The 27,568-nt window shown below is 43.6% G+C and overlaps 1 protein-coding gene and 1 long non-coding RNA gene across 9 annotated transcripts in view; one reads left to right on the forward strand and one right to left on the reverse strand.

Moving 5' to 3' along the window:
* The window catches only part of SLC6A4 (solute carrier family 6 member 4), a 48,787-nt gene extending 25,808 nt beyond the window's left edge, over positions 1-22,979 (forward strand). For 5 of the 6 annotated variants that reach the window (XM_015065102.3, XM_053211633.1, XM_027034601.2 and 2 more), the window contains 12 exons: positions 1,389-1,523; positions 2,927-3,146; positions 4,427-4,565; positions 5,124-5,258; positions 5,592-5,695; positions 7,215-7,342; positions 8,584-8,696; positions 9,427-9,558; positions 10,827-10,926; positions 12,806-12,906; positions 17,038-17,205; positions 20,695-22,979. In XM_015065102.3, the coding sequence (XP_014920588.1) occupies positions 1,389-1,523; positions 2,927-3,146; positions 4,427-4,565; positions 5,124-5,258; positions 5,592-5,695; positions 7,215-7,342; positions 8,584-8,696; positions 9,427-9,558; positions 10,827-10,926; positions 12,806-12,906; positions 17,038-17,205; positions 20,695-20,769 (1,550 nt within the window). In that variant the 3' untranslated portion in view covers positions 20,770-22,979. The remainder of the gene's footprint in view (positions 1-1,388; positions 1,524-2,926; positions 3,147-4,426; positions 4,566-5,123; positions 5,259-5,591; positions 5,696-7,214; positions 7,343-8,583; positions 8,697-9,426; positions 9,559-10,826; positions 10,927-12,805; positions 12,907-17,037; positions 17,206-20,694) is intronic. The other variant, XM_053211635.1, reaches the window with a different exon arrangement.
* LOC113592715 (uncharacterized) lies at positions 13,998-25,596 on the reverse strand. 3 transcript variants are annotated; one of them, XR_008293980.1, is made up of 4 exons: positions 23,961-25,596; positions 22,478-22,544; positions 18,827-18,945; positions 14,551-16,067 (listed from the first exon to the last, which is right to left on the reverse strand). It is a non-coding gene; the product is annotated as an uncharacterized LOC113592715 (long non-coding RNA). The 3 variants fall into 3 exon arrangements; XR_008293978.1 differs by lacking the exons at positions 18,827-18,945; positions 23,961-25,596 and adding an exon at positions 13,998-14,149 and having other exon boundaries at positions 15,852-16,067; positions 22,478-22,610; XR_008293979.1 differs by lacking the exon at positions 18,827-18,945 and having other exon boundaries at positions 23,961-25,588.
* Between the last annotated feature and the right edge of the window lie 1,972 nt (positions 25,597-27,568).

Consider the following 27,568-nt stretch of genomic DNA (forward strand, 5'->3'; position numbering starts at 1 on the left):
GCACCCCCTGCCTGGGAGGAGCAGAAGTTGGAGTCACCTTATCTCCAGCCTGCAAGGGCTCACCTTTAGCCTGAGCTTTATATAAGGGGTTGGGTCACTGGTGACGTTTCTTCTACACCAATTCCCCACTATAAAGCTGGACAGATGCCATCCTGAGAACACAACGTGCTTCTTATTCTCAAGCCAGATTTACCCAGCATGATTCCAAGTCAGGTGGGACCTTTGTGAGTTGCACTGACTTCAGGTTTCTGAGTTCAGAGCACTTTACGGGAGAGAACATTATCAGGGAAAATCACCGCTGACCCACCCTGTGGGCTAAAACTCAGGCTGCAGGTGAGCAGTCGCCACCTAGGTTTTCCACATTCTGCCTCAGCCATGAGAACCAAGACACACCAGCACTTCCCGTGACACAACAACCCCACACTTCCTCATTCTGTGACGAACTACCCTTTTCAGCCACATCTGCAAAGGTGGCCCGGAGGGGAGCATTCCGGCGCAGCAGAATTATGGAAATACAACCAAATATCAATAGCAAGTATCTGGAGCCAGGGATAGTACGTACGGATGAACAAAAATACTAATTTGGTGATTGTTGCCACTGTTGTACGGGTTGTCATGGGGGATCTGTCCCAAGGGTCTCGAACTCCGCTCTGTGTACCAGCTGCATCAGAATCACTTGAGCAGCTTAAGAGTTTTTGTCTTACACCATATCTGGAATTTCTGCTTCAGGGGGATGGTGGGTGTGTGTTCTTAAGCTCACCAGTGATTATTACATGTGGCTGGGTTGGGGAAGCTCAGCCCACCTGAACCCTGTCATTTAAAAAAAATTTTTTTTAATGTTTTTATTTATTTTTGAGAAAGAGTGTGAATGGAGGTGGGGCAGAGAGAGGGAGACACAGAATCCGAAGCAGGCTCCAGGCTCTGAGCTGTCAGCACAGAGCCTGATGCTGGGCTCGAACTCACAAACTGTGAGATCATGACCTGAGCTGAAATCGGACGCTCAACTGACTGAGCCACCCAGGCACCCCTCGACTCTGTCATTTTTATAGGGGAGGGAAAATAGAGGTTCAGAGGGGAGAGGTGGCTCAGGGTCCTCCCGGTGGTTAGAAGTGGGACTGATTCTGGGACCTGGTCTGTTGAGTCCCAAGTCCAGCTTCCTTTCCACGCACTCTCTGCCTCCTTCGTGCACTCCCTGAAACCCCCGTTCACTGTGGTGCTCTGGTAGAGCACTAAGAGCAGGGGGGCACAACGTGAGGTCCCTCGGCACACCATGGCTTCATGACACTCAAGCCTCAGGTGGCCCTGTAAATCTTGGTGTGAGCCCAGTCAGTCGGGCTGTCCTGGGAGGGATGTGAGCAGGGAATAAAATTGTCTTTCATCTGTCGCAGGAGCGTTCCTCCTACCCTACACCATCATGGCTGTTTTTGGGGGGATCCCGCTCTTCTACATGGAGCTCGCACTAGGCCAATACCACCGAAATGGATGCATTTCGATATGGAGGAAAATCTGCCCAATTTTCAAAGGTAACTGGAAGGCTTAAGTGGGTGGGTGGATGAGTGGTCCTGCAGGGCAGAGGTGATTTCTGTCCACATATGGAAGCTAGGGACCCTCTTCTGGAATCAATTAGGCCTTCAGGTATCTGGGAGATAAGTTGAGTAATGAAGTTTTTGACTATTTAAGTGGTATGAGATTGTTAAAGGGAAGCAATAAATGGCAATTAAAAGTATACCAGGAGGGGTCACCTGGGTGACTCAGTCAGTTAAGTGACTCTTGGTTTCGGCTCAGGTTGTGATCTCATGGTTCGTGAGTTTGAGTCCCACATGGGGCTCTCTATGTGGAACCTGGTTGGGATTCTCTCTCTTACCCTCTCTCTCTGCCCCTCCCCTGCTCACGTGCACTCTCTCTCTCTCAAAATAAATAAACTTTCAAAAATGTTATATAAAAAAAGTAAACCTGGGTGTCTGGTGGAGCATGTGACACTTGATCTCGGGGTCATGAGTTCCAGCCCCACATTGGTTGTAGAGATTACTAAAAAAAATAAACTTAAAAAAATAATAAAAGTAAAGTAAACATTTTACTTATCAATAAATAAAAGTAAACTTATAAATAAACAAAAGTAAACCTAACAGACCTGTAAGTAAAGAGAATAAACTGATGGTTGCCAGAAGGAAAGGGGGTGGGGGGATGGGCCAAATGGGTAAAGGGGAGTGGAAGATACAGGCTTCCAGTTATGGAAAGAGTAAGTCACAGGGATAAAAGGCACAGCATAGGGAGTACAGGCAACGGTGCTGTAATCGCATCGTGTGGTGACAGGCGGCAGCTACACTTGTGCTGGGCACAGTATAACATACAGACTTTTCCAGTCATTCTGTTGTACATCTGAAACTAATGTAACATTGTGTGTCAACTATACTGAAATAAAAATATTTTTTCAGGCAAACGAAATAGAAAAAAAAGTTTAAAGCATTAACAGCACACGCACCTAGTTTCTAAAATGTGTAGGGGCGCCTGGGTGGCGCAGTTGGTTAAGCGTCCGACTTCAGCCAGGTCACGATCTCGCGGTCCGTGAGTTCGAGCCCCGTGTCAGGCTCTGGGCTGATGGCTCAGAGCCTGGAGCCTGTTTCCGATTCTGTGTCTCCCTCTCTCTCTGCCCCTCCCCCGTTCATGCTCTGTCTCTCTCTGTCCCAAAAATAAATAAACGTTGAAAAAATAAATAAATAAAATGTGTAATCTTGCAAAAAACATCTAAGGAATTTACCACATTGCCACCTTTCCTTTCCGCCGCCTCCCAGAGTCTTGGGGAATGAAGTGAATGGCAGCTCCACCTTTCTCCCTCACCTGAGCTGCAGGGCCCTCCGGCGACCCGGGGCCATCTTTCACTGTTGGGCTGTCCTTGAGACTTGGCCTCCCTTCCCGTCTCTCCCAGGGATCGGGTATGCCATCTGCATCATTGCCTTCTACATCGCTTCCTACTACAACACCATCATGGCCTGGGCGCTCTACTACCTCATCTCCTCCTTCACGGACCAGCTGCCCTGGACCAGCTGCAAGAACCCCTGGAACACTGGCAACTGCACCAACTACTTCTCCGAGGACAATGTCACCTGGACGCTCCACTCAACATCCCCTGCAGAAGAATTTTACACGTAAGTGCATGTAAGTGAGGGGGTGGTCTGTTAGAAGCAGGCCACACCCCTGGGGGTTGGCCTCTTAGGAGGGAGGCAGGGGTCAGGGGCGCTTCACCTCTTTCCTGACAGATTTCTGAGGGATGAAGCTCTTAGGGCGGGGTGAGTAAATGTAAGTGAGAGAGTGGCAGGGCGGCCCCGGGCAGGTTTGGAGCTGGGAGACTCTGCTTTGAGTGCTCCCTAATCTGGCCCTTTGTGATATCCCCCTCCTTTCTTTTTTTTTTTTCTTTTTTTAAATGCTTTTTTAAATGTTTATTGATTTTTAAATGTTTATTTTGAAAGAGAGAGGGGGAGAGAGAGAGCAGGGGAGGGGCAGAGAGAGAGACAGAGACAGAGAATCCCAAGCAGGCTCCATGCTATCAGCACAGAGTCTGACTCGGGGCTTGAACCAATGAGCCATGAGATCATGACCTGAGAGGAAACCAAGAGTTGGACACAAAACAGACTGAGCTACCCAGGCACCCCTATTTATTTATTTTGAGAGACAGAGAGAGAGAGAGAGAGAGAGAGAGAGAAAGTGAGCACAGGGGAGGGGCAGAGGGAGAGTGAGAGAGAGAGAGAGAATGCACACTCAGCACAGAGCCCGATGTGGGCTCCACTGTAAGATCATGACCTGAGCCAAAACCAAGAGTCAGACATATAACAGACTGAGCCACCCAAGCAACCCTGCCCCCTCCTTCCTGATATGCCAGGCCAGGCGGTCCCAATGTGCCCAGGGTGATTCCTTCATTCACATTACAAACTTACTCGCCTGTGTCAAAACTGCCCTTCCTCCTGGGCCCTGCTCTCATTCTGTTGTCATGGAATCCAAGCCTCCCGTTGCTTCAATAGTTTAAAACCATCCAGGGTTTCTGGTTTCATGTGTTCACTTCACAAGTGGAATCTATCCTTTGGAAGAAGATGCCTGGGGTGGGTAGTATTCTTTAATGCTGGAATTTCAGGCAGCTGCGGCCCAGGAGAGAGTAATTTTGGGGTGGAGAAGATGCTACCCACACATACAGATGCTGCCCCAGCCTGGAAGTCTGCCTTGGGAGCTGCGTGCTCTTCTAGGGTCTGTGGGCTGAACGTACGCCCTGTCCATCAGGACCCGCAGACCCAGCGCTTCCTGAGGCCTAGCGACTGCTTGGACCTTGCAGCGCGGTGTCTGTTTCTTCTCTGGACCCCCCCGGAGGTGTCGCAGGTGGTATCCTCAGCTTACTGCTCAGGCCGTTTCATGGGCCTTTCTTTCTTGCTGTCTCCAGGCGCCACATCCTGCAGATCCATCGGTCTAAGGGACTTCAGGACCTGGGGGGCATCAGCTGGCAGCTCGCTCTCTGCATCATGCTGATCTTCACTGTGATCTACTTCAGCATCTGGAAAGGTGTCAAAACGTCTGGCAAGGTGAGGAGGACTCTGGCTGCTGACCCAGGCCTGCCCAGGGGCTCCAGAGGATTCAAACTCAGAACTCAGTAGCCTGGACAGCTATAGACAGAAGGACAATGTTTCCTTCAACACCAAACACAATTTATGAGGCTCAGTTTCTCTTTACCAGATATGTGTTAAAAAAATTTCCATAAACGGGCCAATCCCAGGAACCATTATGTGATTTTTAAAAAATTCCTTTAACCCACTGGTAGTGTCACAATTATTAATAGTGACAATAATTTATTGAAAACCCATGATGAGCCATGATCAGTGCTTTATGTACATTGGCTACTTTATCATCTTTTGCTAGGTGTTTTCCCATATGACGGCTGGGAAGTGGGTTTGTGGTAGTATGGGCAAGCTGTGAGTCAGATCCCTGACCGATTCTAAAGCCGCTGATATTTCTGTAATGCCACCCTGCCTTCTATAGTTACAGAAAAGAAAAGGTACATCTCCTTCCTTGGAGATTTTTGAGAATAAAAGATACAAACATCCACATGCTGACAACCTGTGTTTCTACCCCTTTCTTTACAGGTAGTGTGGGTGACAGCCACCTTCCCTTACATCATCCTTTCAGTCCTGCTGGTAAGAGGCGCCACCCTCCCCGGAGCCTGGAGGGGTATTCTCTTCTACTTGAAACCCAACTGGCAGAAACTCCTGGAGACAGGGGTAAGATCATGAGGAAAACGATGTGCCCCTGTCTGTCATTTTACTAACTGAAGCTAGTCCCCCCGAGTAGGGACAACTATTGAAATTTGGGTTCAATGGCAAGTCTGCAGTCGTGCTTTAAGTCAGAAATAGAAGCATGAAAAGTAGAGTTGAGACCAGTAGATTGGTTTGTGCTTCAATGTTAGGAGGAGAAACCACATTTGTTGGCACTTGGTATGTGGTCATCCCTGGCAAGAGCTTTGAGAGCTGGGTTTTCACTTTGCACGTAGCCACCTGGAAGCCAGAGTGCAGGCCCGGGGCCCAGTCCTCACCCCCACCTCTGCTGCCTTCCAGGTGTGGGTGGATGCTGCCGCACAGATCTTCTTTTCTCTTGGTCCTGGCTTTGGGGTCTTACTGGCTTTCGCTAGCTACAACAAATTCAACAACAACTGTTACCAGTGAGTATCTGCCCCCCACCCCAAGTAAAGCCTGAAAGTGGGGTGAGCATAAGTCAGCTGGCCAGGAGGAAGGGGATCGAACTAATAGCCTCAAGCCTGGCTGGGCTCAGGTGTGTCACAGATCCCTGACCAGTTCCCTCGTGGCCAGAGCACCCCCTGGGGTCGAAGCCTCACCCAGACCATTCAGAGATTGAGAGGAGCCCCAGGCCGCTTCTGTTTTTTAAGTCTCTGTATATCAAAAAAAAATAAAGAAATGCCAAAGCAGGTTTACAAAAATTGCAACATATATTAAATATTTAGACTTCACTTATTGATGTGTTGAACAACAGTTGTAATGTGATAATTTCCTTATGTACATATGCATAAAAGTATGATGATTGGACTATTTTGACCAATACAAAATGCCATAATTTTGGGGGCAAAATCAGAAATTTGGACAAAACAGTGAGTGTTGTACCAATTATGATTTCGGTATCACTCATCATCTTTTTATTTATTTTTTAATGTTTATTTACTTTTTTTGAGAGAGAGAGAGATGAGCAGGGGAGTAGAGTGAGAGGGAGAGAGAATCCCAAGCAGGCTCCATGCTGTCAGTGCAGAGCCCGACACAGGGCTCCATCCCACAAACTGTGAGATCATGACCTGAGCCAAAAACCAAGAGTCAGATGCTCAACTGACTGAGCCACCCAGGCGCCCCCACTCATCATCTTTAGAGTTAAATTTTTTTTTTAATGTTCCACCACAGATGGCAGGGTCCAGCACGCTAATTGTGCTTGTTCATAAGATAATTAATGAATTCTTTTATTCTTAAAAAGGAATTCACAAGTACCCTAAGCAATGTGGCATTGCATCGGGACCCCTGCCTGAAGTTGTATGATGAGGTGTTCTTTTAAAAGTGTCAAGATATTGGGGCACCTCAGTGGCATCTGACTTTGGCTCATGGTTTGTGAGTTTGAGCCCCAAGTCGGGCCCCAGCTCAGAGCCTGGAGCCTGTTCCGGATTCTGTGTCTCCGTCTCTCTCTGCCCCTCCCCAACTTGGGCTCTATGTCTCTCAAAAGTAAGTAAGTGTTAAAAATTTTTTTTTAATTTAAAAGTGTCAGGATATCTCTGTGACACTCTTGTAACCTCATTTGCACATAATTTCAAAAGTCTGAATCTGAGGGCTTTGCAAATGTGAGTCCAAGGCCCCCTCCTGGCCCCCACTGCAATCCAGGCCCTGTTTCCGAGCAATTCTTGCTTGAAATCAAAAGGTCTGTGTTATTCCCGTTCACAACAGCACCATCTCTTCAAACCAGTCCTGACCTGCTGCTCTACCACGCCGTGCATGGTGGTAACGGCAGCTTGTGCTTCGAGCCACCTTCCCGTCTGAGAGGCTGGGCCTGGGAGGAGCGGAGGGGACACCAGGATTGGCCTGAGGTCCCTGTGAACTCAGCCTGCTCGTCCTTGCCTTGGCTGGTGACAGATGCTCTTTAGACTCTCTGCTTGGTGAACTGAGGTTCATTTGGGTTTTCTGCTCCAGAGACGCCCTGGTGACCAGTGGGGTGAACTGCATGACGAGCTTCGTTTCTGGATTTGTCATCTTCACGGTGCTCGGGTATATGGCAGAGATGAGGAACGAAGAGGTGTCTGAGGTGGCTAAAGATGCAGGTGGGAATGTGGGTTCCATTTACATCCCTTACTCGTCACTGAACTGCTTGGCTGCTCTGTGGATCTTTACAAATATCTAACTTTTAAATTATTTCTAAGTGTTCCTTTAAAATTTTTCCAAAGTTTTAGGGAAACTTATTGCCTTCCATGTGCTCCACCCTGGTGGGGATGGGGTAGCTCCCCTGGCACCCAGTTCTGGGACCTTCAACACACATAGGCTTGAAATATGACTTAGATGAGGGCTTTTTAAACCAGTAGGTTTGGGTCCAGTGATGGGTACAAGTCTAGTAAGCAAATGATCCTTAGAATTTCCCCTTGGAGAAAAATAAAATGTAGATGACACAGTCACTCTATTTGTATTATGAGGCTTTCATGGAAAAGGAGTGACAGATATTGAAAAAGTGGCAATGGGATCTCGTGGATGGAATCCCAACATGCTCGCCAACATGCTTCTGTCTCTGGCCTGATGCATAGCTCTGATCATGCCTGTACCCCAAACTAAGGCACCCCTATCTAGCTTGTGAGAGGTTGAGGACAAGTCCCTCACACTATCAAAAGGGACTTTAAAATAGCGGGAGGCCTTTATTCCAAAGCTTCTATGACTCTTCTGAAATCAGTTTCACGTCTCCGACTGTTTTGGGGCTAAAGTGATCAGAGAGAGCTAAATGTTGTGAAATGTTAGAGATATCAGTCCTGGCCCTGAAAAAAGCTCTGAGTTGTTATATGGTGGAAACTTATTCTTGTGTGCAGTTTTGCTAGTCTTAGGGTCTTGGGTTTGTTTCCATTCCCCACGTTAGTTGAGAGTTCACACTTTCCAAGATGGATACTATTCCTTGCCTGCCTCCCAGGATGTCAGCATGGGTTGGTGAGCTGGTGTGGAGTGTAAGGAAGTATTTGGTAGGTGTCCAAGCCTAGTTCACATGTAAGGTCTTGTGACAAGAATTGTAATTGTTGGGGCGCCTGTGTGGCTCAGTCCGTTACGCGTCTGCCTCTTGATCTTGGGTCATGATCTCGCAGTTTGTGAGTTCAAGCCCCACATCGGGCTCTGCACTGGTGGTTCAGAGCCTTCTTGAGATTCTGTCTCTCCTTCTCTCTGCTCCTTCCCCTCTCTCTCTTGAAATAAACAAACATAAAAAATAAAAAAAGAATTGTAATTGCTGGTATGGCTGAGTTTTCCCCTGAGACATCTTTACAGAGCAGATCCCAGGGACTACCTCCTCCTCTCTCCCTCTCTATCTCAGGCCCCAGCCTCCTCTTCATCACATATGCAGAAGCCATAGCCAACATGCCAGCGTCCACATTCTTTGCCATCATCTTCTTCCTGATGCTAATCACACTGGGCCTGGACAGCACCGTGAGTGGATGGAGAGGGAAACCTGGCTCTAAGGAGGAGGAAGAGGAACAGGAGGAGGGGAATGGGGAGTGGGAGGAAGGGGAGGGGGAAGGGGAGCAGGAGGGAGGGGGTGCTGCACCTATCCCCCACCCCTCCCATTCTGGCCACCCCAGGCGGTCTTGGCTACTCCCTCCCGGTGCTTTCTTAGCCCCTGTTCAGTCCTCACTGCTGGTGCTCACGGCCCTCTAAGTGTGTTAGAGGGTCATAATGGGCTAATGAGGGTAAGGTGTCTGCACAGGCCAGGGCTCAGCATATGTGACCTGTTATTACTGGGTACCGTCCCTTGACCAGATGGCAGTATTTAAGGTGAGAGCAAGGTTACTCTTTTGTCTCAGTGCCCTGCTGCCCCACATTCGGCTCAGCACCTTGTACTTATTAGGGTGGAATGAGTCTCAGCTTTGAGTTGGCCTTTCTGGTGCAACCAGCGTCTCGCCCAAGAGATGTCACATAAAGAAGTCCTGTCCAGGCCCTATATTTTCTTTCCTTGATGTCATTAGGGTTGGGTTCTAAATGAAATTGTGAAACAGGGTAATATATTTCCAGTGAGATCTGGTGTATGGTGGGGAACTGGTCATGACCAGCTTGACGGTCACTCCCTCCTGTTCACTGTCCTCGAAGGTGACAGACTTGTCCTCGAAGGTGACAGACTTGTCCTGAGCTTCCCCTGTGACTGCTTGTGTGTCCCTTTCAGTTTGCAGGCTTGGAGGGGGTGATCACAGCTGTGATAGACGAGTTTCCGCACATCTGGTCCGAGCGCCGAGAGTGGTTTGTGCTTGGTGTTGTCATTACCTGCTTCTTCGGATCCCTGGTCACCCTGACTTTTGTGAGTACCACAGCCCTCAGCTGTGAGCCAGCCTACCCTGGGGCAGCGGAACAGCACAAGAAGCTATTCCTTTCCTTCCACCCCACATGGTGCCCTGGCTTTGGGGCTAAAGTAAGAGGGGTTGTCACTGCTGTTAAAATGTCACCAAGGATAAGAAGAAAAGTTGTTTCTGGCAGCATCTGTTTGTAGAATCTGTGCATGGTATCTGGAGGTCTTAGCATTTTACATTAGACCCAATTTAGATTTCAGGCTTGGCAGGGTATCTGGAGAAAAACTAAGATTTGTTCTTCCAGTCTTTAGGGCTGCTTTCATGGGATTATTGCCGTGATGTCCTCATATGCAGAATATCTGAAGGCTGGCATCTCATGTTTGTCATGTCACCCTGTCTCCTCCAGGGAATTTGCAGTGGTGAGGAAGTCAGACCCTCTCTCCTATGATTTTTTTTACTTTTCTGTAGCTGAAGCACATACTGTAAAATGTAATCAGGGCCCACAGGCATCCTAGGCTTGTGTCCTCCCGACATAAGGCAGATTTTGAAGATCTGAATCTTCAAGCTATGACCCCAGTGGCTCTGGTAGCTTTGTCAAGGTGGTAGGGCCCTGAGGAGGATCCAAAGGATTTGTGAGTTAAGTTAGAAGGCAAAGCCATGGCCACTGTGTTCAGTGGGTCTGGTATTACAAACTCTCCCAGGTTCAGTCTTCAGGGACCAAGATTCTTTTTTTTTTTAGATTTTTTAAAAATTTATTTTACTTAGAGAGAGAGAGTGAGTCCATGGGAGGGGCAGAGAGAGAGAGGAAGAGAGGGAGAATTCCAAGTAGGCTCTGCACTGTCAGTGGCAGTGACCTCGGGCTCAAATTCATGAACCGTGAGATCATGACCTGAGCCAAAATCAAGAGTTGGTCACTTGCCACCCAGGCGCCCTGAGGGACGAGGATTCTTTAGGGTAGAATACATAGTAGGTATTCAGTAAATTGAAGAAAGTTGAAAAAAAGATCCAGGGACTCTGTTGAGTTTGTCTCTTAAATCTTAGTGAGATAAAAAAACAAGGAGAGAGTGCTCCATAGGACAGGAAGAGGCGTCTGATGGAATGAAATCTGGCCCATACAGTGAGGGTCAGTCCAAGAGGCAGGTTCTGGGATATTTATATTAGGTCCAAGGTGGGAATTTTCTAGATTTATCCTAAGTTAAGAAGCTGCTTTTGGCTTTAATCATAAAGAGAAGGTAGTGCCTCAGAGGGCCCGCACTCAGGATCATGATGTCGTTTCCAGGGAGGGGCGTACGTGGTAAAGCTGCTGGAGGAATATGCCACAGGCCCTGCAGTGCTCACCGTTGTACTTATAGAAGCAGTTGCTGTCTATTGGTTTTACGGTAAGATGCTTCCTTCCACACTCATGATCTACACCAGCCTGCAGCCACCAGAGTAGAGAAGGGCTGATTTCATTGAAGAAAGTCAGGGCAGGGTACATCACCTCCCAGTGGGTCTGTAAAATAACCTCAGTGGAGTGCCTTCTTCAGAAACAGGTCACCATTTCCTCCACACTGATTCCCCTTACTCTTGGGAGGATGTTTTGTTTGTTTGTTTGTTTTTTTCCTTCTGAGTTTAAATGTTCACCCAGTGGAGACAGGCTGAAGCAGTTCAATATAGCTCATCCATAGTGGAGGCTTCAAATACTGATTGTGTCTAAGAATTGAACAATGGACTAGTGCATAGTGAGTGCATTTGTAGAGTATACAATATCCCACTGTTTTATAGAGTAGCCCCAAGTTTAAATTTTGCAAGCAAGAGCTCCCTGCAAAGCCCTGAGATAGAGTTCAGGAGATTATTTTCCAGAGAAAAGGCAAGAATGTTCCTGTTTGTATTATCTGCCTTGGTGAAATCCCCACTTCACCCCCTCTGATCCTGGGATGGATTCTGATAAGGGTGAAACTAGCAGGAGCACAGAGAGTGGGCTAACATGGGTTCTAAGAATCCATGGGTGGGGGTGGGGATAACCTAGGAGTTGACATGAAGGAAACCAGGTTCAGAGATACCACTCTTCATCTTTATAAAATTAAGAAATGATTATTTTATTCTGAAAATGTATTGACTTTTCCCTCTAATTTCTATGGTAACAAAACAGCTTTGGCATGTTTGTTGTTACACATAATATGAAGAAGGGGAGGCCCCAAATTTCCAGCCCAGTTTTTAAATATGAGCCCAGTTTTTAAATTTTTTTTTTTCAACGTTTATTTATTTTTGGGACAGAGAGAGGGCATGAACGGGGGAGGGGCAGAGAGACAGGGAGACACAGAATCGGAAACAGGCTCTAGGCTCTGAGCCATCAGCCCAGAGCCTGACGCGGGGCTCGAACTCACGGACCGCGAGATCGTGATCTGGCTGAAGTCAGACGCTTAACCGACTGCACCACCCAGGCGCCCCGAGCCCAGTTTTTAAAACAGAAGCCCTCCCTACCTCCTCAGTGATTCAGAGTATGTGAATTGCAGTAGACCTGCCCCAGGTATTGCTGGGTCTCTCAGGGAAGCAACTGCCTTGTCCCTCTTGATGTCTTACCAATACTCACTTTCACATACTTTTTATGGAAGAATCTTGATCTTGATCTGGCATAGGAGATGGGCAATACGTGGTTAAAATTTTCTCTTGGGAGTTTCCAACAAAGGGTTGAAGTCAGCCTCTGTCAAATGGGTTCACAATTCCTAGAAAAAAATTTTTTTTTTAACCATTTATTCATTTTTTGAGAGACAGAGACAGAGCATGAGTGGGGGAGGGGCAGAGAGAGAGGGAGACACAAAAACTGAAGCAGGCCCCAGGCTCTGAACTGAGAGCACAGAGCCCGATGAGGGGCGGCTCAAACTCACAAACCCTGAGATCACGACCTGAGCCAAGGTCGGACATTTAACCAACTGAGCCACCCAGGCGCCCCTCCTAGAAAATCCTTTTCTACAGTAAAATCAAATATATGCTGAGATCTTAGAAAAGCAGTGTGGGTACCAAGCGGGGAGGCACCAGTGGGGGGGTTTTAGGTCCCCCCCAAATGTCCACCTATCCTCCCACTCCGTGTAGAAAGAAAGTTGCTTGCTATCAAATGCAGTTTTGTGACAAGTCCTCTGTCCCACTTTCAGACTAGATGGGTGCCCCTGAGCTCCTGCTGTGGAGAAATTCCAGAGCTGCTACTGTCTCTGAGAATCAAGGGACAGAACAGCCCATGTCCTCCCTCAGTCAATCTATTTTTCTTTTGGGTGATTTTAGGCATCACTCAGTTCTGCAGTGATGTGAAAGAAATGCTTGGCTTCAGCCCTGGATGGTTTTGGAAGATCTGCTGGGTAGCCATCAGCCCTCTGTTTCTCCTGGTGAGTTGTCATTTCCCTCTCCCTCTCCTTCAGGCCCACTCAAACACTTATAAAAAGTAAACTTTATTGAAGTGTAACAGATACATGGAAAAGTGTGCCAATCTTAAATGTACATCTCATTGAAATTTTGTAATGGAGCACACTTTTGTAGCCAAAACTATGCTAACAAAAACACAACCAGCACTCTAGAAGCCCCTCTGATGCCCCCTCCCAGTCACTGTGCTCCCCACACTTCCCCGCCCCCTCTTCTGACTTCTAACACTGTAGAGGAGTCTGGGCTTCGGTCCCTGCTGCATGTATTATATCATTCCCCAACTCAGTGATAATGATAAATAACATTTATTGAACATTAAGTGCCAGGCCAGACTTTGTGCTAAACTTACACCCATTGCTCTATTAATCCTTACAGCAATTCTACGAAGTATTAATAGTTCTAATGCTCCATTTTACATTTAAGGAAATTGAAGCCTTAAAGGGTCCCAGGTCACATGACAAGTAAGACCTATTCAAGACCTGGGAAAGATTTACTGAGCTGCTCTTGAAGGTCCTGGGAGGGGTCCTTGTAGTTTTGTATTCATTTTTTTTTCAATGTTTATGTATTTTTGAGAGAGAGAGAGAGACTGAATGCGAGCGGGAGAGGGACACAGAGAGAGGGAGACACAGAACCTGAAGCAGGCTCCAGGCCCTGAGCCATCAGCACAGAGCCTGATGTGGGGCTCAAACCCACGAACCTGTGAGATCAGGACCTGAGCCGAAGTCAGACGCTTAACCCATTGAGCCACCCAGGTGGCTCATTTTCTTAAAAATACCCCTGCAAGTCCTCAGGCATGGACCTGAGTCAGAAGTAGAATACATTTATTGCTAAAGGACCTGGGTGAGAACATTCAGTTCCAAGGGTTACCTACTTGCCAGGATGCATTCAGCACTCACTCCTTCCTTATAGCACGTGCCTCTGCTTTTCCTCCTGGCATCCCTCTGAAAGGAGGTAACTTGCTCAAAGGAGGATAAGCGCCCTGCTGACATCCCCAGTGTGCTCTGAGGTAGTGTGGGGTAAAGTGACTCTGTGCACATCAGCACAAATTACTCTCCAGTTCTTTCATTTATCTGTAACTTTATTTTGGAGGAAAATTTTAAAATCTTTTAGAGCCAAGAAAGTTTGTTGGACTGGTCCTTCCATCCAGCTCCAGCTTGTTAGGAGTGTCTGGGACATCTCTGCCTTTGGCATATAGCTGTTACTTCCTGTCTTTAAAAACAAAAACAAAACAAAAAACCATTTTGTATTCTCTTTTGACTTTCTCTGGGCAGTCCTTTGTTTGGTATTTTATACCCATACATCTGGACAGTAACATATAAGATGAATGTTCATTCTTGCCTCTGCGATGCTGCCTGTGTCTCTCTCTCTACCCCAGAATCCCTTCTTGACTTCCATTCCCCTGGACCCTGAAGTTTTCTAAAACCAAAGCCAACTATTGTCCCAGGCAGCAGATAATTCTCAGGTCCCAGCGGCTCTGGTATGTTCCCCTAGATCTTGGCCTGGTAGTTCCTTATTACCTTATCAGCTCACTGGTGCTTTTTGGTAGGTTAAAAACATATATATATATATATATATATATATATATATATATATATACACACACACACATATATATATATATATATATATTTTTTTTTTTAAGTCAGACGTTTCAGTTGTTTTCAGTGAGGGTGTTGGCATGAACCACCTAGCCTGCCATTACTAGAAGCATAAACTCTGACATAAGTGGATTATTAATTTATATTATTACCAATGCTTTTAGATAATCTACTTAAATCCTTTCATTTGTTTTTCAAAGCAATTGGAGACATTGCATTATTTCCTTGAGGGAAGAAGCCATGTCTGTTTGTTTGTTTACTTTAGTATTTCCTACACAGTGAGGAGATGATGTCCAGAGCTGAGATTTGGGAGAGGCAAGTGAGGCACTCACCACAGGCATAAAATTCAGCAGGGGAGGTGCCGAAAAACTCAGTAATCAAGATAAAGACCATTTTAATGTAATATTTTCTAAAAAACCAAAATTAATGCAAAAAAAGTCTCCATTTGGAGTACCTGGATGGCTCAGTCGGTTAAGCATCTGACTTCAGCTCAGGTCATGATCTCACGGTTTGTGAGTTTGAGCCCCGCATTGGGCTCTGTGTTGACAGCTCAGAGTCTGGAACCTGCTTCAGATTCTGTGTCTCCCTCTCTCTGCCCCTCCCCGGCTCATGCTCTGTCTCTCTCCCTCTCATGAATAAACATTAAAAAAAAAAAGTCCCTAATCAACAGATTTCATTTTAAATAAACACAAGATCTGACCCTGTGCTTGCATGTCTCACCTCACCCACCTTACCCTAATCTGGCCCTGTCAGATCTTGTCTATTTAAACTATTGCACCATAGTATTATTTCTTGATTGCTAAAATTTACTTACATGTTGTGCCCAAGGTGAGTGCCTCACATGTTCCACCCTAGTCCTGGCTCTGGGTTCTTAGTACTTTTAATTTCTCTGAACCTCTGGTCGTCTAACAGACTGGGTGAATACTTGGTGTACAGTCAGTGAGTTTCTGTGCCCAGCAAAACCCCTGCACAGATCTGTGTTCAGGCACATCACTCATAATTCCTGTGATGTTTGCTTTACTCACTTCCTCTAAAGGCAAGTGCTCCAGTGCCCAATTAAGAGGAGGCAAATCTGTCTTCCACTTCTGGGTTTACTTAACAGAGCCTTTGCCCTGGGCTTTTTAAGGCTGCTTTCAGTAAACAATGAGTAGCTTACTAAAAATATTCTTTTTCACTGAGGCCAAGTTACAAAAAGAGAAAATATTATATATGAGCAAGGAGAGAGGGCCCTGCAAAGGCGTGTCTGGAGCAACACTTACTGGCTCTGCCCCAAGAGCTTGAGGCCCCTCTGAACTGTGCTGGATTTCACACACCTGACATCAAGATGAGATCAGGGCTCCTAACTGCATCCAGTCCATCTTTCCATGTTCCAAAACTGGCTTCCTTAGTAGCTGGGTCTGGGGTGAGGAGAGTAAGTCCAGAGAAAGGTTTGCAATTGGCCAGGCTCCTGTTTTGAAAGCTTCCTCCTGGACTTAGGACAACACTGTTGGAAAGATGGATATGTGTTTAACAGCTTCCCATTTTATTACCTGCAGACAAAGAAAAAAAGATACAAATAGATGTTTAACCACACAAATAATTTACATTACTGTCTTCTTTATGACTATGAAGTAATAAAATAAAATTAAATCAAGAGCAATAACGATTTCGGCCCAGTGGTTACTGGGCAAAAACTGATGTTTACGTTCTCTCTGGAAACCAAACTGAAATAAGAAAACTTATAAATGGAGTGTTGGGAGCACACTGTAGAATTTTTCTTGGGAGAAATTTTCACTGAGTTTTCAAGTAAGAAGTATATTAAGCTACTTTTTCCTTCCATTATTCCTTGCGTGATGAGGGCCTGGGGCAGGTGGGCACCCACTGTTCAGATGCCTCAAGCCATCCTTGTTGAAACCCCAGGCTGAGGTACTCAATGCAGAAAGCAGAGAGCTCAAGAAAAGGGAAAAGTAGGAACATGTACCCCGGAGCCCAAGTCCTCTACAGGACTTGAGAACCTTAGTATCTCTCCTGGACAAAGCTAACTTCCATCTGACCAAAAATAATCACAGCTGAGAAATGAAGGAGGAAAAGAGAATAAAGCAGAGAAGTATGAAGCCTTAGGACTGGCAGGAGCCGTGGAGAGGTCATCCAGTTTAGTCTTCACTATCTGGGAGGACAGGCCCCAAACCACTCTTAGTAGATGCTGGTCTCTTCCCCTTTGCCCTGAAGGGGTTGCTGTAATTCCCCCAGAAACAACTTTCTGAGGCTTGGTGTCCCTGCTCTAAGCGTTAAGGTGGGGGGTGGAAAGGAAAATCAATAGAAGCACCTGTTTTATTGCTGCTGCTTAGGCACAGAAATTTGTGGATCCCATGTGTCAGAGCGCAGTCCAGGATAGATCACATCTGGGGAATTTCCCAAGAGGATCTCAGCCTTAGCGTTTGGTGTTCATGGTATCAGAACTGTCCCTGTCTGCACGGATATTGTTAAGATTTTGAATGTTTTTTGGTATTTCTGTTTTAGTTCATCATTTGCAGTTTTTTGATGAGCCCACCACAGCTACGACTTTTCCAATATAATTATCCTCAGTGGAGTATCATCCTGGGTTACTGCATAGGAACCTCGTCTTTTATCTGCATCCCCACATATATAACGTATCGGCTGATCATCACTCCAGGGACATTTAAAGAGGTAGGTGCTAGCATGTGTGTTCAGAGTAGTTAAATCGTTTTGGGAGAAAAGGGTCTTGTTATGCTCTGTTCGAAAGAGATGAGTCCACCACATGAAGCTCACCTACACCATGGTGTAGACCTGTGACGGCTGCCTCTGTCACCTTAAAAGGCATCCCATAAGCCTCAGATACAGTGGCAAAAGAGTGAGCTGGTTATTTGCATGCGCCACAGCACACAGCTTGAGGTGTGTATAGCATTCTATACTCATCAGGTAACTCCTCTGCCTTCTGCTTGCCATTGGGCATGGACATCAGATCTGTCATGTCTGAAGCAGTATGTGAATTTTAAGTAGAGATGATGGTGGAAAATGTCCATGGCCATTTTTCTAACAGCAGTATGACGAGTGCTATTTTGAAAATCGTCACTAAATAAGGATGTAGTAGTTTTAGCTTAAGGCATTAGAGTAAAAACAACTTACCATTATAGTAATATTAATACAGTAATGAACAATGTGCTCTAAAATTTTAGGGACACCTGGGAGGCTCAGTTGGTAGAGCATCTGACTCTTGATCTCAGGGTTGTGACTTGATCTCAGGGTTGTGAGTTCAAGCCCCACGTAGGGGTGGAGCCTACTTAAAAAAAATGATAAAATTAATTTTAATCATAGAACCTTACAGTTTGTATAAGATTATATATTTTTCAAAGCGTCTTCATGTATATTATCTCATTATGCTACCAAAATACCTTGCTCCATAACATTCTACCTATAAGGGAGGGAGGCCTCATATGCAATTTTGGTATAGTTAAGAAAAAAAAAAAAAAAGACTAAGAGATAGGTAAATTTCTTAACTCTTTAGGGCCCTAGGCAGATCAAAAGTTGGACTTTTATGTGGAAAGTCTACCACTTGTTCACCTGGAATTTGGAGGATAGCGTATGCACCTGCATCCTGGAAGTCTCAAGTTTGGAGTCATTCAACTAGATTAGGTCATTGTTGTAAAAACCTCCAGTAAACTACACAAAGATCCTGGGAAGATGTCCCCTAATAAGTAAGCATTCATGAAGACGTCAATAGTGATCCGTTTTCTTAGATTATCATCTTGTAAAAGGCCAGGGCCTGGCAAGTTTTGAGAGCAATGGTAGTCCAGCAACTAGAATGCTGCCAAAATATGGCAAAAAGCGGATCTGGCATTTTGGGATATCAGCAACCAGAAGGGCAGCAGAATGGGTGGCTAGGGACTAGAATACAAAAGCCAAAATTCTACTTTACAATGCTGTTCATTCCACCATTCTACCAAACACCTTAGTATACACCATACACCTTCTCTCCCTGCACAACATAGCTCCACTTAAGGGTAGTTAGAATTATTGGGGCACCTGGATGGCTCAGTTCATTAAACAACAGACTTCAAGCTCAGCTCAGGTCATGATCTCACTGTTTGTGAGTTCGAGCCCCGTGTTGGGTTCTGTGCTGACAGTGCAGAGCCTGCTTGGGATTCTTTCCCTCCCTCTCTCTCTACCCGACTTGCACTCTCTCTCTCACAATAATTAAAAAAAATTTTTAAAGAGTAGTTAGAATTATCTGTGTCCAGTTCCAAATTACCAAGACATAATTCTGTTTAATCAGTTATGATTTACATACTCGTCTATGGGGAAGGATGGTTTGTGAAACTTCACTTTCTATGGCTTGACACGTCCCAGTAGCTGATGAGGACTGGAGCAACTCCTTTTTAAGGGGATTTCTAGTGCGAGATTTCAGTACTTGAATGGTAAGGTCATTAGAAACACAAAATACATAATTTTATTAATTTCATTAATGGTGCGGCTAGAACTGTTTGGATTCTATAGGCCCTGCTCCTTAAAGAACTCCCAGAACCAGGAAATAAAAAGATTGAATGGGGGGGGGGGCGGTGCCTGGTTGGCTCAGTCAGTTAGGTGCCCCACTCTTGATTTGGGCTCAGGTCATGATCCCATGGTCCTGAGATGGAGCCCCTTGCTCCCCACCCCTGTCAGGCTCCATGTGGAGCCTTCTTGAGATTCTTTCTCTCTCCTGCTGCCCCTCACCTGCTTGTGTGCATTCTCTCTCTCTCTCAAATAAATAAGAATAAAAAAGATTGAAGGACTGAAACTAATGTAACATTGTGTATCAACTATACTCAAAAAAGAAAAAAAGATCAGAGGGGACTACATACTTTTTCAACCCAAAATCCAAAGGATGAGAAGCAGAGCTTCACCTAAAATCCGTAAATCAAAAACTACTTTCAGATCCAATTTTGCCCACTTCCTATACATACAGACTTTTGGCCATCAAAAATTTTACTAAGCCACTCAGTAAAGATTTTTCTAAGCCTCTGAAGTGGTGCTGTTTTTCCTTCTTCACAACCCTGAGCTGCTTCATGTCACCTTGATGCTAAGTTTTAAAAGGTGGGCTGTATATTTCATACCCAAGCCCAAACATATTTTAGATCTGTCTTAAAGCTTCTGTGTACTTCAGCTGTTTCTAAGCTAAAGACTCTCAACCTTTTCCCCATAGTGCGTTCTATGTCAACATGAGTTTGCTTTAGGAGTAAGGACTTAAATGGTCACATCTTTTTCAACTTAGTTATGATAATTTGTACCCTTGTATGAATTAACCAGTACTCCTTCACAGGTAGATTCATTAAATCAGTAACAGCCCAGCCATTACAGTGACTGCTGGCACTGCACCATGCCTGGGGTGTATATGCCGGGCACAAGGAGCCTGGCTGAGGGGTGGGGGAGCTGGGGGACAGAGGCCAGCACTCACTCTGCTCCCCAGGCCCTGTGTGGCCACAGCAGGCCTCCTTTGTCCAGAGAAAAAGATGCCCTTACCCAGGTCATCAAAAGCATGTTATAGGCCAGTGGAGGGTTCTATTGAAAGCTCATTATTTTCTCCCATTAGTGTTACAGTGATAGTCTTAGCTTACAGACGGTTATAGTTCCTGAATATGTCATTTTTTAAAGTTGTATGTATGTATGTATGTATGTATGTATGTGATCTCTATACCCAACATGGGTCTCAAACTTAAGATTCCAAGACCAAGAGTTGCATGCTTTCCGACTGAGTCAGCCAGTTGCTCCCTGAATGTATCATTTTTATCTACATTTGAAAGCAAATTGGGAATTCCTTTGTTTAAAAAAAATTTTAATGTTTATTTATTTTGAAGAGAGAGAAAGTGGGAAAGGGGCAGAAAGGGTGAGACAGAATCTCAAGTAGGCTCCACACTGTCAGGCGCAGAGCCCGACATGGGACTCAACTCATGAACCATGAGATCATGACCTGAACTGATATCAACAGTTAGACACTTAACCAACTGAGCCACCCAGGCGCCCTGGGAATTTCTTTCTTAAGGAAAGTCAATGAGACTATTCCAACTTACTATTAAATGCCATTAACATGCTATTTAAATGTTTCAATACTAAGGTTGAAATATTTTTGCAATACTGTTAAATTATAAGAATGTTTATAACATCATATTTTCTTCTCAACAGCGTATCATTAAAGGTATCACTCCCGAAACACCAACAGAAATTCCCTATGGGGACGTCCACTTGAACGCCATATAAAACACTTCACTGAGAGGAAAATGGCTTCCCAACAACCTCTCCTCTGGTTCTGACTAGTCATGCCTCGCCTTCTCCCCTCTGAGTCAGAGTTTCCAGCTAAGCCTGACAATGGAAGGGCCTTCTTCACGGAGAGACAGTCCCAAAGACTATGGTGCCCAGACTGTAATGGCCTCCAACTACTTCTTTCTGTGAAATCTCCCCGACATATTACGTTAGCTCTGTGACATAGCTGAACTGGACTATTTTGGATGTGCGAGGGTGTGTATGGAGGTGATGAAAACCACCATCTAGTCAGTTAGGATTAGGTTTAGAATCAAGTTTGTAAAATTTGTCTCATGTATCATTTCTTGTTATTATCATTGGTATCTGACATCCATTTGCTTCTAAAGGTTTCACTGTCATGAATGCATAAACCACGTAGGAGAAAACAGGGATGCTGTTTTGCTAGCCATATATTTTCTGAATAGCATAGAATTCTGTAGCTGGAATCTACTAGAACCCTTTAACCTGTGTGCTGCTGTGGAGTCAGGAGAGGAAGATGTAGAAACTAAACTCAAAAATAATGTATACATGTGAGCATGTGTGTCTGTGTATACTGTTGTTTCAGTGTATCCTTATCTCTATTCCAATACTTTGGGCCCATTTCAAACTATATGAATTTCCTTTAATTTTTCTTACATTAACAAATTCCACCTACTCAAATGTGTATGTATGTTATTATAAGGGTATAACTGCTACACATGTTCTGTCACCTTCTCCTTTTCCTATGACACTACTGTAGCCACACACCTTCCTTTATGGGTCAGTGTTCAGCGTTTGCTGCACTTCATTGCCATCTTCCTGTCTCTGCCAGCTAAACATTCAGGATAACATTCCACAGGCAAATCTGGCCTATTTCATCAGTGACTGTGGCTTGGCCGTGAACTGCTTTGAAGATGGATACTGACAAATGCATCTTCAGTGCTCAGTTAACTATCTGGTTTAAGCTCTGTTTCAAATGACTGGGTTACTTTGCTCTGTGAAGAGGATAAGTCCAATTCTTGCTTATAGGATATATAGGTCTGGCACCCTGACTATAACCAAGGTCATCCTTAGTCCAGAAGTAATTGGAGACTTTGGGTTAGCCTTAAATGGAACTCCCCCAACCCTTCCTGGTGACAATCAGGACTGTGAGTCCTCCAGATAATTTCCCAAGATTGAGTCTAAACTAAGTAAGGCTGATTGGAAAAGGGTCAATGAGTAGCTTTTCATTTCACATAAAGCCTTTAGTACATATCAAGTGAACTTGACCTTTTGTGGCTTGTGACTCTCAGATGTGTAAGTAAAGAAGCAAATTCACCTTGTATAAGATTTCCTCATCAAAATCTTAAAGGGAATAAAGCCTAGTCAATGATAAAAGGACTCACTCATCTAGCCCCATATCACTTCACTCCTCTATATAAATCAAATTTGATTCTAACCTTATAGAAAGAAGACCCATATAGCAGAGGCCTGGTTTTATCCAATTATAGATCTTCCTCTCTTGGCTTCCTTTCCCCAACAATTTCTGCCCCAGACATCTTCCTGTGTTCCCCCTACATCCTTCTATTTCTGATTCTTTGCCTTTCTCAGCGGGATATTTTCCATATAGATGTGAGCTGCTGAGAAGTTTCCCGAAATATTAGAGGAAAAGAGAAGAGGGATTAAAAAATGTCCCTCACTGACCTACCTTCATTATCTTCACTCTTTCCTTCCTTCATGCTACCGTATTTCCATTTTCTTTGCTTTCTTTCAAGCTGAAAGGAGAGGGATTGTATAAGTGGCAGCGTATTCAGTGGTAAATAGCTTTGCAAATTTTAAGAACTACTTTATATTCAGATATGGATTCTTTCCATCCCACACACACTTATACATGCTTCAAAGATATTATTTTTTAAAAAGCACTTTTTCAAACAATTAGAGTTGGCCAAGCCAGGTATTGAGGGAATTATATAGGCATTTTGAAATGTTGTCAGACTTCACTGAACTTAAAAAAAAAAAAACAAAAAAAACCTCTGTTCTGCATAGTTTGCATTTCCTTGAGCCCTATTTATCAGTACTACTATGGATTTTTTTTAAAGGAAAACGTAGAAGTAGGGAGATGGACTTTAAAACAATCTTTTAAAGATCTTTTACATTTAATGTAGTATTTACATAAAAGTAAAAATAAAAATGGAATTGAATTGTAAAGTACTGACTTTTTTTTTTTTTTTTTTTTTGCTGTGATTTTATTAGTAAGAAATACCCAAGAAATAGGCAAGACACAAGACAAAGGCATGCAGGCAATTCAACTGATTAAAGTTGTTTCCTATATTGATAAGTAATGAAGCCAAAGAATTCATCACTCTTCCAGAAAACAACCCATTTAAAATTCGTTCCATTTGTTGTGCAGACTGCATATGACTTGTAACCTAAATTCATTGCCCTGGCTGCCCCATCTGGAGATGAATGCAAGAACCTGACAAGCACAAAGTCTATATAATAGCTCCAAAATCAAATCGTGAAAATCGAATCAAATAATGAAATCTCAAAATAAGGCAAAAAAAGTTCTTTGGTGAGATGAATCACTCCTCGCCATCCTTTTTACTAGGCTTGTTAATTTGATGACACTAATCTCAAAATTTAAGCTTAAATATGAATTTCCATTTAATTTATCCACCCCACCGCCAAGCCTTAAAAGGGAGATTATTCTCCTAGAATTAGGATCATATTCTCCCTGGTAAGTAGGAAAGAGTGACCTGATATGTTCTACTTGTTGTATAATTGATTTGGGGTTCACTGTCAAAGCAAAGCTTAAAACTATGGAATGCAATGGCTTCACTGTGGTGTTCTTACACATATCTTAGTGCTTAGCTACAAAATCATACAGTTGAAGCCTGGTTCCTTTCTTAGCAAGTCTCTTTACTCATAAATCAACAACTGATGCTTAAGACACCAGAATTGTTCAGAATGGTTGTCTTCATTAAACAGCAGTTACCAGAGGACATTTTCCACCATCCTTTTGTCTTTTTTTTTTTTTTTTTTTTGGTTAGGGAAGGGTGGGGAAGAGAAGCAGTAGTTTCCTCAGAGAGACTATGTTGCAACCTGTTATCCCATAAGTAATACAATAAAAGCAAAATAGTCTTATGCTAAGTGGGAAGAGATATATAGTTTAAAGTCATCATGGAACTCACACAAGGTGAGGGGCACCTGAGTGGCTCAGTCAGCTAAACATCTGACTTCAGCTCAGGTCATGATCTCATGGTTCGTGAGTTCGAGCCCTGCATGGGGCTCTCTGCTGTCAGCGCAGAGCTCACTTCAGATCCTTGGTCTCCCTCTCTCTCTGCCTCTCTCCTGTGCATGTGCACAATCTCTTCAATAATAAACATTAAAAAAAAAAATAATAAAACACAAGGTGAGTTACACAAAAGGCTCTTAACTAAAAAGTTGAGCTTATAAAGTGCTTATTTGAGAAGAATGCTAGCAAATGAAATTTATAAATCCAAGTGTAGGAAAAAGAAACATTACAACAGAGAATATCCCTAAATTGTAGAAAGCTGTTCTGGTTCACATGAAATATTTTAGTTTTTGACTTTTTTTTCCAGTATCAGAGATAAGTAAATGATCTTTATTACAATTTGTCATGATTAGTTCCATGGATGGAGTATTTCAAATCTCTTAACTTTTTCTTTTCTTACTTTCCCTTCATTGCTTACCTTTCTCTAAATTTTAATGACAACAATATTTTAAGGTTTAGGTAACCACAGTACAGGCAGAGCAAACCTGGTGATCTACCTAATTTCTCTGCTCTTTTTGGGCTCTGGAAATTTCTTTTTTTATTAAATTTTTTTAAATGTTTTATTTATTCTTGAGAGACAGAGTATGAGCAGGGGAGAGGCAGAGAGAGAGGGAGACAGAATCCAAAGCAGCCTCCAGGCTCCAAGACATCAGCACAGAGCCCCAATGCAGGGGTCAAACTCACAAACCGTGAGATCATGACCTGAGCCAAAGTTGGACACTTAACCGACTGAGCCACCCAGGTGCCCCGGGTTCTGGAAGTTTCTAAATGAAGGTGAGGTTATTTCCTTTGCTAGAATGAAACAATACTCCTCTCAGTTGTTTTAGTGGGCATTTACCACAATGGAAAAGATAAACGTTTTAGGATGGAATCTTAAATATTGTCTCTCCTTTGGATTCATATAACTGGGATCTACTTAGTATTTCTAAATTAGGTGTTTCAAAACAACTCACCTTTTCAAGAGAAGACTTTAAAAAAAATAATTCACAATATATTTCAGTTGGAATTTCAGATGGTCTTTCTCTTACCTACATATCACAATATCCATGCCAAATTGCTCTAACACCAGTGCAAGTTCGTCTTTAGTGTTTTGTTTTGTTTCAAGCCATCACAATAGATTGTCTTCACTGGCCAACTCCAATTTGGAAACTCTGTATATGTTTGAATACCTCATCAGAAAAAAGTTTTAATGTCTGCTAAATCTTATCATTTATGGGAAAGAATAGATTATAGCAGTCCTTCAATTCAAAAATTGAAGACTCCAATTATAGTAATTTATTTCTAAGAGTTAGTAACCAGTGACAGCCCAAACAACAAATATTTGGGGAGGAAAAGTTATCTCACCTTTATGCTAAAATACCTAAAATACTATAAGCAAATAACAGCATTTCTGGTTTTTCTTTTTTTTTCTTTTGTAAAAAAATGTCATTTTGGGAGTGCCTATCTGGGTCAGTCAGTAGAGCATGAGACTCTTGATCTCAGGGTTGTAAGTTTGAGTCCCACGTTATGTGTAGAGATTAAAAATAAAATATTTTTTTAAATGTTTTTTTTTTTTTGAGAGAGAGAGAGAGAGAGAGAGAGAAAGAGAGAGACTGCACATGGGGGAGGGGCAGAAAAGAGGACAGAGAATCCAAAGCGGGCCCTGTGCTGCTGACAGCAGAGAGCCCGGTGCAGTGGCTCAAACTCGAACCATGAGATCATGACCTGAGCCAAAGCTGGACATCTAACTGACTGAAACACCCAGATACCCCAAGAATAAAATCTTAAAAAGAAAAAAAAGGTATCTGAAAAAGAAACATTATTCTTATTCAAACTCTAATCTACAGGTACACCTTAAGAAAAGTTGATATATGGAAAATGCATATTTTAAAAGATAAAATTAGGGACTTAAGAATTTAGTTATTTCTCCAATGTTATTTAAAATATGATTTGATTATTGCTTCTCGGCCTTTGGCTAAGATCAAGTGTAAATATGATTTAATTCACAAAATTTCAGGATACTTTGTGTGTTGGACATATCAGCGAGGTGTTTCAAATTCTAGATTATGGTTGAGTTATATACAAATGGTATTTCTTCCCCCTCATCTTTACTTCACCTCCCACATTACCTACAGCAAAAATTAAGCAAATTTTGGAGCACCTGGGTGGCTCAGTCAGTTAAGTGTGTGATTCTTGATTTCAGCTCAGGTCACGATCTCACAGTTTGTGAGATCGAGCCCCACATCGGACTCCACACTGACAGCACAGAGGTTGCTTGGGATCCTCTCTCTCTGCCCCTTCCCTGCTCACTCACTGCCTTTCTCTCTCTCAAAGACAAATAAATAAATATTACAATTAAGTAAATTTCTTCCTCACTTCTGTCAACAGTGGTAATATGAAATTTCTCACTGTTCTTTTTTACATGAAACATAATTATTTTAAAACTTTAGTGGCAGAACTAATTTTTTTTAAGTTTTATTTAAGTAATCTCTATACCCAATGTAGGGCTCAAACTCACAACCCCGAGATCAAGTCACATGCTCTTCCAATTGAGCCAGCCAGGAACCCCAGAACTAAACTACATTTTATTTGTATAAAAGTAGTTTGCTCTTAAAGATTCATAGCATGCCCCTGTATTCATTTATGCAGTTTAGTTGTAAATGGTCCAAGTTAAATGTGAGATGTCAGCAAATGCATTATGTTGTGAACTGTCAACTGTAATAACTTTTCACATTACGATATATAGATTTGTTTTGTCTCAAAATAGAAACAAAACTTACAAACTTTTAAGGTTAAGATAAAAATCTTTATCTTAGGGTGCCTGCATGACTCAGTTAAGCATCTGACTTTGGTTCAGGTCATGGTCTCGAGGCTTGTGAGTTTGAGCCCCCATGTTGGGCTCTCTGCTAACAGCACAGAGTCTGATTTTGGATCTTCTGTCTCCCTCTCTCTCTGCCCCTCCCCGTGCTTTTGCTCTGTCTCTCAAAAATACACATTAAAAAAAAAAATCTTAATCTTGGGCATCTGGGTGGCTCAGCTGGTTGAGCATCTGACTTCAGCTCAGGCCTTGATCTTGTGGTTTGTGAGTTCGAGCCCACATTGGGCTCTGTGCTGACAGCTCAGAGCCTGGAGTCTGCTTCAGATTGTGTCTCCCTCTCTCTCTCTGCCCCTCCCTTGCTCACACACACACACACACACACACACAACACACTCTCTCTCCCAAAAATAAACATTAAAAAAAATTTTTTTTAATCTCAGTCTTAACTGTACAAAACATTTATACAATTCCCAAGCACTACTGCATGTCATTTGCAAATATTTAGTATCGAAACTACCTACAATTAGAAATACTAAATTTCGGTAAGGCTAAATTATGACAATTCTTTGTGTTTTGTGCAGAACTTTAGTTTATAATGTATTTTCACATCTATCATTTCACATGATCATCAGAGCTCTGGGTGGCAGCTGTTATTTCCCTAGTGTTGCAGATGAGGAGCCTGAGGCTCAAAGAAGTTAATTTGCCCA

The sequence above is a fragment of the Acinonyx jubatus genome, chromosome E1 (assembly GCF_027475565.1).
Source record: "Acinonyx jubatus isolate Ajub_Pintada_27869175 chromosome E1, VMU_Ajub_asm_v1.0, whole genome shotgun sequence".
Classification (NCBI taxonomy): Eukaryota; Metazoa; Chordata; class Mammalia; order Carnivora; family Felidae; genus Acinonyx; species Acinonyx jubatus.